Source organism: Procambarus clarkii, chromosome 26 (genome assembly GCF_040958095.1).
Source record: "Procambarus clarkii isolate CNS0578487 chromosome 26, FALCON_Pclarkii_2.0, whole genome shotgun sequence".
Classification (NCBI taxonomy): Eukaryota; Metazoa; Arthropoda; class Malacostraca; order Decapoda; family Cambaridae; genus Procambarus; species Procambarus clarkii.
The window spans coordinates 27,644,713-27,655,478 of record NC_091175.1 but is presented as its reverse complement, the minus strand read 5'-3'; the positions used below and the strand labels follow the sequence as shown (position 1 = coordinate 27,655,478).

Sequence of the window (10,766 nt, the reverse complement as noted above, 5' to 3'; positions counted from 1 at the left end):
CCAAGTATCTGGTCGACCCCCCAAGTATCTGGTCGACCCCCCAAGTATCTGGTCGACCCCCCAAGTATCTGGTCGACACCAAGTATCTGGTCGACACCAAGTATCTGGTCGACACCCAAGTATCTGGTCGACCCCAAGTACCTGGTCGACCCCAAGTACCTGGTCGACCCCCAAGTATCTGGTCGACCCCCAAGTATCTGGTCGACCCCATGCATAGGGTCGACCCCAAGTATCTGGTCGACCCCAAGTATCTGGTGGACCCCCAAGTATCTGGTCGACCCCCAAGTATCAGGTCGACCCCCAAGTATCAGGTCGACCCCCAAGTATCAGGTCGACCCCAAGTATCTGGTCGACCCCCCAAGTATCTGGTCGACCCCCCCCCCCCCCCAAGTATCTGGTCGACCCCCAAGTATCAGGTCGACCCCAAGTATCTGGTCGACCCCCCAAGTATCTGGTCGACCCCCCAAGTATCTGGTCGACCCCCCAAGTATCTGGTCGACCCCCCCAAGTATCTGGTCGACCCCCCCCAAGTATCTGGTCGACCCCCCAAGTATCTGGTCGACCCCAAGTATCTGGTCGATCCGAGGAACCCAACTCTTAAATGGCATAACCTTTCTTTTTGTGTCGACCAGTTATCATGCAGGGGGCGCCGCCATGCTGGTCCATGCAGGGGGCGCCGCCACGCTGGTTCATGCAGGGGGCACCGCCACGCTGGTTCATGCAGGGGGCGCCGCCGCCATGCTGGTTCATGCAGGGGGCGGCGCCGCCATGCTGGTTCATGCGGGGGGCGCCGCCACGCTGGTTCATGCAGGGGGCGCCGCCACGCTGGTTCATGCAGGGGGCGCCGCCACGCTGGTTCATGCAGGGGGCGCCGCCACGCTGGTTCGTGCAGGGGGCGCCGCCACGCTGGTTCGTGCAGGGGGCGCCGCCACGCTGGTTCGTGCAGGGGGCGCCGCCACGCTGGTTCATGCGGGGGGCGCCGCCACGCTGGTTCATGCGGGGGGCGCCGCCACGCTGGTTCATGCGGGGGGCGCCGCCACGCTGGTTCATGCGGGGGCGCCGCCACGCTGGTTCATGCAGGGGGCGCCGCCACGCTGGTTCATGCAGGGGGCGCCGCCACGCTGGTTCATGCAGGGGGCGCCGCCATGCTGGTTCATGCAGGGGGCGCCGCCACGCTGGTTCATGCAGGGGGCGCCGCCACGCTGGTTCATGCAGGGGGCGCCGCCACGCTGGTTCATGCAGGGGGCGCCGCCATGCTGGTTCATGCAGGGGGCGCCGCCACGCTGGTTCATGCAGGGGGCGCCGCCATGCTGGTTCATGCAGGGGGCGCCGCCACGCTGGTTCATGCAGGGGGCGGCGCCGCCATGCTGGTTCATGCAGGGGGCGCCGCCACGCTGGTTCATGCAGGGGGCGCCGCCACGCTGGTTCATGCAGGGGGCGCCGCCACGCTGGTTCATGCAGGGGGCGCCGCCACGCTGGTTCATGCAGGGGGCGCCGCCACGCTGGTTCATGCAGGGGGCGCCGCCACGCTGGTTCATGCAGGGGGCGCCGCCACGCTGGTTCATGCAGGGGGCGGCGCCGCCATGCTGGTTCATGCGGGGGGCGCCGCCACGCTGGTTCATGCAGGGGGCGCCGCCACGCTGGTTCATGCAGGGGCGCCGCCATGCTGGTTCATGCAGGGGGCGCCGCCATGCTGGTTAATGCAGGGGGCGCCGCCATGCTGGTTCATGCAGGGGGCGGCGCCGCCATGCTGGTTCATGCGGGGGGCGCCGCCACGCTGGTTCATGCGGGGGGCGCCGCCACGCTGGTTCATGCAGGGGGCGCCGCCACGCTGGTTCATGCAGGGGGCGCCGCCACGCTGGTTCATGCAGGGGGCGCCGCCACGCTGGTTCATGCAGGGGGCGCCGCCACGCTGGTTCATGCAGGGGGCGCCGCCACGCTGGTTCATGCAGGGGGCGCCGCCACGCTGGTTCATGCAGGGGGCGCCGCCACGCTGGTTCATGCAGGGGGCGCCGCCACGCTGGTTCATGCAGGGGGCGCCGCCACGCTGGTTCATGCAGGGGGCGCCGCCACGCTGGTTCATGCAGGGGGCGCCGCCACGCTGGTTCATGCAGGGGGCGCCGCCACGCTGGTTCATGCAGGGGGCGCCGCCACGCTGGTTCATGCAGGGGGCGCCGCCACGCTGGTTCATGCAGGGGGCGCCGCCACGCTGGTTCATGCAGGGGGCGCCGCCACGCTGGTTCATGCAGGGGGCGCCGCCACGCTGGTTCATGCAGGGGGCGCCGCCACGCTGGTTCATGCAGGGGGCGCCGCCACGCTGGTTCATGCAGGGGGCGCCGCCACGCTGGTTCATGCAGGGGGCGCCGCCACGCTGGTTCATGCAGGAAGCGGCGCCGCCACGCTGGTTCATGCAGGAAGCGGCGCCGCCACGCTGGTTCATGCAGGGGGCGCCGCCACGCTGGTTCATGCAGGGGGCGCCGCCACGCTGGTTCATGCAGGGGGCGCCGCCACGCTGGTTCATGCAGGGGGCGCCGCCACGCTGGTTCATGCGGGGGGCGCCGCCATGCTGGTTCATGCGGGGGAACGCCGCCACGCTGGTTCATGCAGGGGGCGCCGCCACGCTGGTTCATGCGGGGGGCGCCGCCACGCTGGTTCATGCGGGGGGCGCCGCCACGCTGGTTCATGCGGGGGGCGCCGCCATGCTGGTTCATGCGGGGGGGCGCCGCCGGGGCCGCCTACAGACAGCGGCAGGCGCACATTCATGCACGAGATGCAACAGTGATAAATGACAAGAATTTGTTAACCCCGTCATTAGGAAAACCATGTAAACGTGACTTATCACGCACGCACAGGCGCTAATGTACACACACACACACACACACACACACACACACACACACACACACACACACACACTTGAGAGTCGCACCCTATCTCAAGAACGGCGAAGAAGGTTAGGTAGAGAAATAGAAACAATTGAACTCAAGCTACAAGAATCATACAAAACCCAGGAGAGGCAAAGAGAGCAAAAGGCCATCAGTGAAATAGAAATCCGAAATATTTTTTCTCCTATGCAAAATCAAGATCAAAAACCACATCTAGTATCGGGCCCCTGCGAAAGGGAGATGGAACTTTCACCGATGACAACAAAGAAATGAGCGAGTTACTGAGGAAGCAGTACGACTCTGTTTTCAGCGAGCCATTAAATGCACTAAAGATTGATAACCCAAATGAATTTTTCATGGATATGATACCAACATCAAATCATATATTAGACGTCGCCCTATCCCCACTAGATTTTGAAGAAGCCATAAACAGTATGCCTATGCACTCTGCACCAGGCCCGGATTCTTGGAACTCCATATTCATCAAGAACTGTAAAAAACCACTATCGCAGGCCCTTCACATTCTGTGGAGACAAAGCCTAGATACTGGCGTTATCCCTGACATACTAAAAACAGCAGAGATAGCACCACTCCATAAAGGAGGAAATAAGGCAGAGGCAAAAAATTACAGACCGATAGCACTCACATCGCACATCATAAAATTTTTTGAGAGAGTGCTAAGAAGTAAGATCACAAAATACATGGAATCACAGCATCTCCATAACCCCGGACAACATGGTTTCAGAACAGGGCGCTCTTGCCTGTCGCAGTTGCTGGACCACTATGATATGGCATTAGATGCTATGGAAGACAAACAAAACGCTGATGTAATTTACACAGATTTCGCAAAAGCTTTTGATAAATGTGACCATGGTGTTATTGCACATAAAATGCGTTCAAAAGGAATTACCGGGAAAATAGGCAGATGGATCTACAATTTCCTGACTAACAGAACCCAATGTGTAATAGTCAACAAAATAAAATCCAGCCCATCAACCGTGAAGAGGTCAGTCCCCCAGGGTACTGTGCTTGCTCCAGTACTTTTTCTCATCCTCATATCGGACATAGACCAGAACACAACCTATAGCACTGTATCATCCTTTGCAGATGACACTAGGATCTTCATGAGAGTTGGCAACATAGAGGACACGGCAAACCTCCAATCAGATGTAGATCAGGTCTTTCTATGGGCTACAGAAAATAATATGGTGTTTAACGAGGATAAGTTCCAGCTCATGCGCTACGGAAAAATTGAAAATATAAAAACAGAAACCACGTACAAAACTCAGGCAAATCATAACATAGAACGAAAAGGCAATGTAAAGGATCTGGGTGTACTCATGTCGGAAGACCTTACCTTTAAAGAACACAATAAAGTAGCCGTCACAACTGGAAGAAAAATGACAGGTTGGATAACAAGAACTTTTCACACTAAAGATGCTATACCGATGATGATACTTTTCAAAACGCTTGTGCTCTCTAGAGTGGAGTACTGCTGCACAATGACAGCCCCTTTCAAAGCTGGAGAAATTGCTGACCTGGAGAGCGTGCAGAGATCCTTTACTGCTAGAATCCACTCAGTAAGACATCTAAATTACTGGGACCGACTAAAGAGCCTAAATCTGTACTCCCTTGAGCGCAGGCGGGATAGATACATAATAATTTACACGTGGAAAATAATTGAGGTGCTGGTCCCAAACCTGCACACAGAAATAACATCACACGAGACCAGAAGACATGGCAGGATGTGCAGAATACCCCCGTTGAAAAGCAGAGGTGCAACAGATACTCTGAGAGAGAACTCTATCAACATCAGAGGCCCGAGACTGTTCAACACGCTTCCACTACACATAAGGGGCATAACTGGCCGACCCCTCACAGTGTTCAAGAGAGAACTGGATAAGCACCTCCAAAGGATACCTGATCAACCAGGCTGTGACTCATACGTCAGGCTGCGAGCAGCCGCGTCTAACAGCCTGGTTGATCAGTCCAGCAACCAGGAGGCCTGGTCGACGACCGGGCCGCGGGGACACTAAGCCCCGGAAGCACCTCAAGGTAACCTCAAGGTAAGGTAGCATGGAACCCGTACCTTGTCAAGCTCAAGACGAAGCTGGAAAAAGTCCAAAGGTATGCTACTAGACTAGTCCCAGAACTAAGAGGCATGAGTTATGAGTTAAGGCTGCGGGAAATGCACCTTACGACACTGGAAGACAGAAGAGTAAGGGGGGACATGATCACAACCTACAAAATCCTCAGGGGAATCGACCAGGTAAACAAGGATGAACTATTCAACACTGGAGGGACGCGAACAAGGGGACACAGGTGGAAACAGAGTACCCAAATGAGCCACAGAGACATTAGAAAGAATTTTTTCAGTGTCAGAGTAGTTAGTAAATGGAATGCATTAGGAAGTGATGTGGTGGAGGCTGACTCCATACACAGTTTCAAATGTAGATATGATAGAGCCCAGTAGGCTCAGGAACTTGTACATCAGTTGATTGACGGTTGAGAGGCGGGACCAAGGAGACAGAGCTCAACCCCCGCAAGCACAACTAGGTGAGTACATACACGACCGCTAAAAAGAAAGAGCGAGAGAGAGAGAGAGGGGGGGGGAGGAGTAGGGGGTTGGAGTGGGGGGGGGGACATGATATAGACGTATAAAATACTTAAGAGGAATTGGTAAAGTGGAAAGAGAGAAAATGTTCACAATGAACACCAATAGTACTGGACACACGCCCACCCGCCCTGGACACACGCCCACCCGCCCTGGACAAGGACACCCGCCCACCCGCCCTGGACACACGCCCACCCGCCCTGGACACACACCCACCCGCCCTGGACAAAGGACACCCACCTACCCGCCCTGGACACACGCCCACCCGCCCTGGACACACGCCCACCCGCCCTGGACACACGCCCACCCGCCCTGGACACACGCCCACCCGCCCTGGACACCCGCCCACCCGCCCTGGACACACGCCCACCCGCCCTGGACAAAGGACAATGGACACACGCCCACCCGCCCTGGACACCCGCCCACCCGCCCTGGACACACACCCACCCGCCCTGGACACACGCCCACCCGCCCTGGACACACGCCCACCCGCCCTGGACAATGGACACCCGCCCACCCGCCCTGGACACACGCCCACCCGCCCTGGACACACGCCCACTCGCCCTGGACACACACCCACCCGCCCTGGACACACACCCACCCACCCTGGACACACACCCACCCGCCCTGGACAATGGACAATGGACACACGCCCACCCGCCCTGGACACACGCCCACCCGCCCTGGACACACGCCCACCCGCCCTGGACACACGCCCACCCGCCCTGGACACACGCCCACCCGCCCTGGACACACGCCCACCCGCCCATCCGCCCTGGACACACGCCCACCCGCCCTGGACACACACCCACCCGCCCTGGACACACACCCACCCACCCTGGACACACACCCACCCACCCTGGACAATGGACAATGGACACACGCCCACCCGCCCTGGACACACGCCCACCCGCCCTGGACATGGACACCCGCCCACCTGCCCAGGACACACGCCCACCCGCCCAGGACACACGCCCACCACCCTGGACACACACCCACCACCCTGGACACACACCCACCACCCTGGACACACACCCACCCGCCCTGGACACACACCCACCCGCCCTGGACACACACCCACCCGCCCTGGACACACACCCACCCGCCCTGGACACACACCCACCACCCTGGACACACACCCACCACCCTGGACACACACCCACCACCCTGGACACACACCCACCACCCTGGACACACACCCACCCTGGACACACCCACCCGCCCTGGACACACACCCACCACCCTGGACACACACCCACCACCCTGGACACACACCCACCACCCTGGACACACACCCACCCACCCTGGACACACACCCACCACCCTGGACACACACCCACCACCCTGGACACACACCCACCACCCTGGACACACACCCACCCACCCTGGACACACACCCACCACCCTGGACACACACCCACCACCCTGGACACACACCCACCACCCTGGACACACACCCACCACCCTGGACACACACCCACCACCCTGGACACACACCCACCCACCCTGGACACACACCCACCACCCTGGACACACACCCACCCACCCTGGACACACACCCACCCGCCCTGGACACACACCCACCACCCTGGACACACACCCACCCGCCCTGGACACACACCCACCCAACTTCGCCAGAGTTGCTGGTCAACCTATAAAGAAAGTATCGAGACAAAACAAGGAGATGGCACTTGCACCCCGGACACACACACGCACTAAGCCTAGGCAACACACACCTGCTAGGTCTACGCAACACACACCTGCTAGGCCTACGCAACACACACCTGCTAGGCCTACAAGTCTATTTTGTATTTGTTTACATCGACAGGCATTCAGGGACGGTGTGGAGGGAAGAACCTGTGAGGAGCTCACTCGGGGACAACACAGTTATTCACGGAGTTGGACTCACTCTTTGGCAATGAGCCCAATGACAGTAGTAAGAAGAGACACACACAGAGGTAGACACAGAGAGAGAGAAAGAGAGAGAGAGAGAGAGAGAGAGAGAGAGAGAGAGAGAGAGAGAGAGAGAGAGAGAGAGAGAGAAATGGAGAGAAATGAGGGGAAAAGGTAATTACGAGAAGCGATAAGCCATTATGACTGTATAGCACTTAGAAGGGCTATGGGGACAAGGAGCTGACATATGAGGACGGAGTGAAGGCACGGTCCAATAACTTAAGACCCCTGGCTAAACAGACCAGCTTAAGTGCATTAATAAACGAAGCGAAAAGTCTGTGTCAATCTAGATAATCAGATTCTGTCTTTATCGTCAACACAGCGGGTTGGTGTCCACATTATGTGCCTCTGTTCTTGGAGTGGCGGACGGGGGTTGGTGGGTGGTGGGTAGACAGGCTGTCGGGTAGACGGGGGTGTCGGGTAGACGGGGTGTCGGGTAGACAGGGTGTCGGGTAGACAGGGTGTCGGGTAGACAGGGTGTCGGGTAGACAGGGTGTCGGGTAGACAGGGTGTCGGGTAGACGGGTAGACGAGGTGTCGGGTAGACGGGGTGTCGGGTAGACGGGGTGTCGGGTAGACGGGGTGTCGGGTAGACAGGTGGTAATGTCGGTGGGTATTATATGCGGGTGAGAGGGAGAGAGAGGGAGGGGGAGAGGGGTGGGAGGGGGCGAGAGAGGTGGATAGGTGCGTGACTCATGACACAGCGGGTGGCAGGTGGTACACTGCCTCAGCCAGGGTTGTGGTGTCCACCCTGCCAGGGATGAGGTAGACATCACCATACACCCCCAACCGTCGCCGGGTATGGGGTGCCCGGGGCAACACTGGCTGGTGATGGCTGTCTGTCATTATTACACGTAACTTACAAATGTAATTGTGACCTGAAGCTCTTCCCCATGTCAAGAGTACACACACACACACACACACACACACACACACACACACACTGCGGGAAATGCACCTTACGACACTGGAAGACAGAAGAGTAAGGGGAGACATGATCACAACCTACAAAATCCTCAGAGGAATCGACCGGGTAAACAAGGATAAACTATTCAACACTGGTGGGACGCGAACAAGGGGACACAGGTGGAAACTGATTACCCACATGAGCCACAGAGACGTTAGAAGGAACTTTTTCAGTGTCAGAGTAGTTAACAGATGGAATGCATTAGGCAGTGATGTGGTGGAGGCTGACTCCATACACAGTTTCAAATGTAGATATGATAGAGCCCAGTAGGCTCAGGAATCTGTACACCAGTTGATTGACAGTTGAGAGGCGGGCCGAAAGAGCAAAGCTCAACCCCCCACAAAACACAACTAGGTGAACACAACTACGTGAATACACACACACACACACACACACACACACACACACACACACCCCAACCACAGGGCACTGGTGGCTGAGTGGACAGCACGCTGGATACATAGTCCTGTGGACCGGGGTAATCAAGTAATGAAAGCAAGTAACTGGAAACTGGTGGCATCCATCCTGGGACCACAATGGTCAACTGTACATCACACAACGTATGGTAGAAAAGATGCTCACAAAGGACCTGCTTAAAGTTTGAACAAGTGAACGTATATAATATTACAAATATACGGTATACATATAATATTATAAATATACGGTATACATATAATATTACAAATATACGGTATACATATATTACAAATATACGGTATACATATAATATTATAAATATACGGTATACATATATTACAAATATACGGTATACATATAATATTATAAATATACGGTATACATATATTACAAATATACGGTATACATATAATATTACAAATATACGGTATACATATAATATTACAAATATACGGTATACATATAATATTATAAATATACGGTATACATATATTACAAATATACGGTATACATATATTACAAATATACGGTATATATATTATAAATATATACATATTATATCATAAATAGTGAAATTACTGAAGTCAACATGGGGATCCATACAGTAAAGCACAAATACTATACAATACAATAGACAATGGAGGTGTGTGGCAAGTGTTTTGAAGAATTTGGAAGACGTATTCTAGGTATTGTACACGTATTGTATTCAAGTGTTGCATCTGTAACGCAACATTTTACCTGAACTGTGCAGAATTATCTACAGAATTATCAACAGCATACACAAACAGCCATGGATTATACTGGGTTTACAAAAATGGCAGGTTAATATGGGAAATATAACCCAACTGATGAATGTCATACCTGAGTCCCACAGATCAACATTGACAGAAAAGCTACCAGCGATGTATGCGAACCGTGAAAAAACGACACTGGATAACGACCAACACTCAGGAACAGTTAGTTTAGAGAACCACAGCAGTAGTGTGGAGGAGGACGGTATTGTGGTATAAAACAAGAGCAATATTGCAGAGCCAAGTAATATAACCAATGAGAGCAACAGTGGGGACAGAGTGCATAAACAAAGGAATTGGGACGAAAGACGGAGACGGCTCCAATAAATAGGTAGCCAAGACAGGCACAAGTATAAATATCCTGAAAAAAGTAAAAACTTAAAATATTTGCAAATTCTATGCACAAGGAATATGCAAATATGGGATTAGGTGCAAAATGCACTTTTCTGCATCCTCGAAAATGCTGAAACATGTTTGGCGAGGGGTACAGGACGTTTTGGAACGGAGTGCAGATACTTCCACCCTAAACTATGTCAATTTTCAATTAGGGACAAAAAAATTTAAATCTTCAATGTTCGGAATTCCACGTGAGAGGTACACAGCGTTATAGACGGGAAGATCAATATGATACTACTGGAATTTTGTTTAGAGGAAGAGAGAAACAGTAGAACATATAAGAGAGAGGAACAGGCAGAAAAATCACTGCAGGATTATAGAGGGGAAGGGAGATACCCACAAGGCTGGAATACAAGTCATCAACAAGCACACAGGAACTACACCACACAAGACCCACACTACTACCAACACTGGACGAACCACTACCAACACTGGACGAACCACTACCACAACAACACACCCTGGACCTGGGTGGAGAGGGGGGGGGGGGGGAGAACTACCAAAGACCACCAGAAGTGACACGCAATATGGGAAATCATTCATATTTGCAAACATACAAGGCCTAAGATCAAAATCAAGAAATAAAGTTAAGTTCTAATAGAATCGAACTCGATATTTGGAGCATTTACAGAAACCCACACAAAAGACTATATGGATAGTGAGATCTGGATACCAAATTATAATCTATATAGATGTGACAAGAGTAATTAGGTCAAATGCAGGGGTAGGTCTGTATATTAAAGA

At 54.4% G+C, this 10,766-nt stretch overlaps 1 protein-coding gene across 1 annotated transcript; it reads left to right on the top strand.

Annotated features, from left to right (window-relative positions):
* Positions 1-1,717: 1,717 nt before the first annotated feature.
* Positions 1,718-2,782, top strand: LOC123756921 (uncharacterized PE-PGRS family protein PE_PGRS54-like). Its single transcript, XM_045740332.2, has one exon. It carries the CDS (start codon positions 1,718-1,720, stop codon positions 2,780-2,782), a length of 1,065 nt encoding a protein of 354 aa, XP_045596288.2.
* Positions 2,783-10,766: the final 7,984 nt, after the last annotated feature.

What these genes read in the sequence shown, in the direction of transcription:
- LOC123756921 (XM_045740332.2), top strand. Translation starts at nt 1,718, where the DNA reads ATGCTGGTTCATGCAGGGGGCGGCGCCGCCATGCTGGTTCATGCGGGG.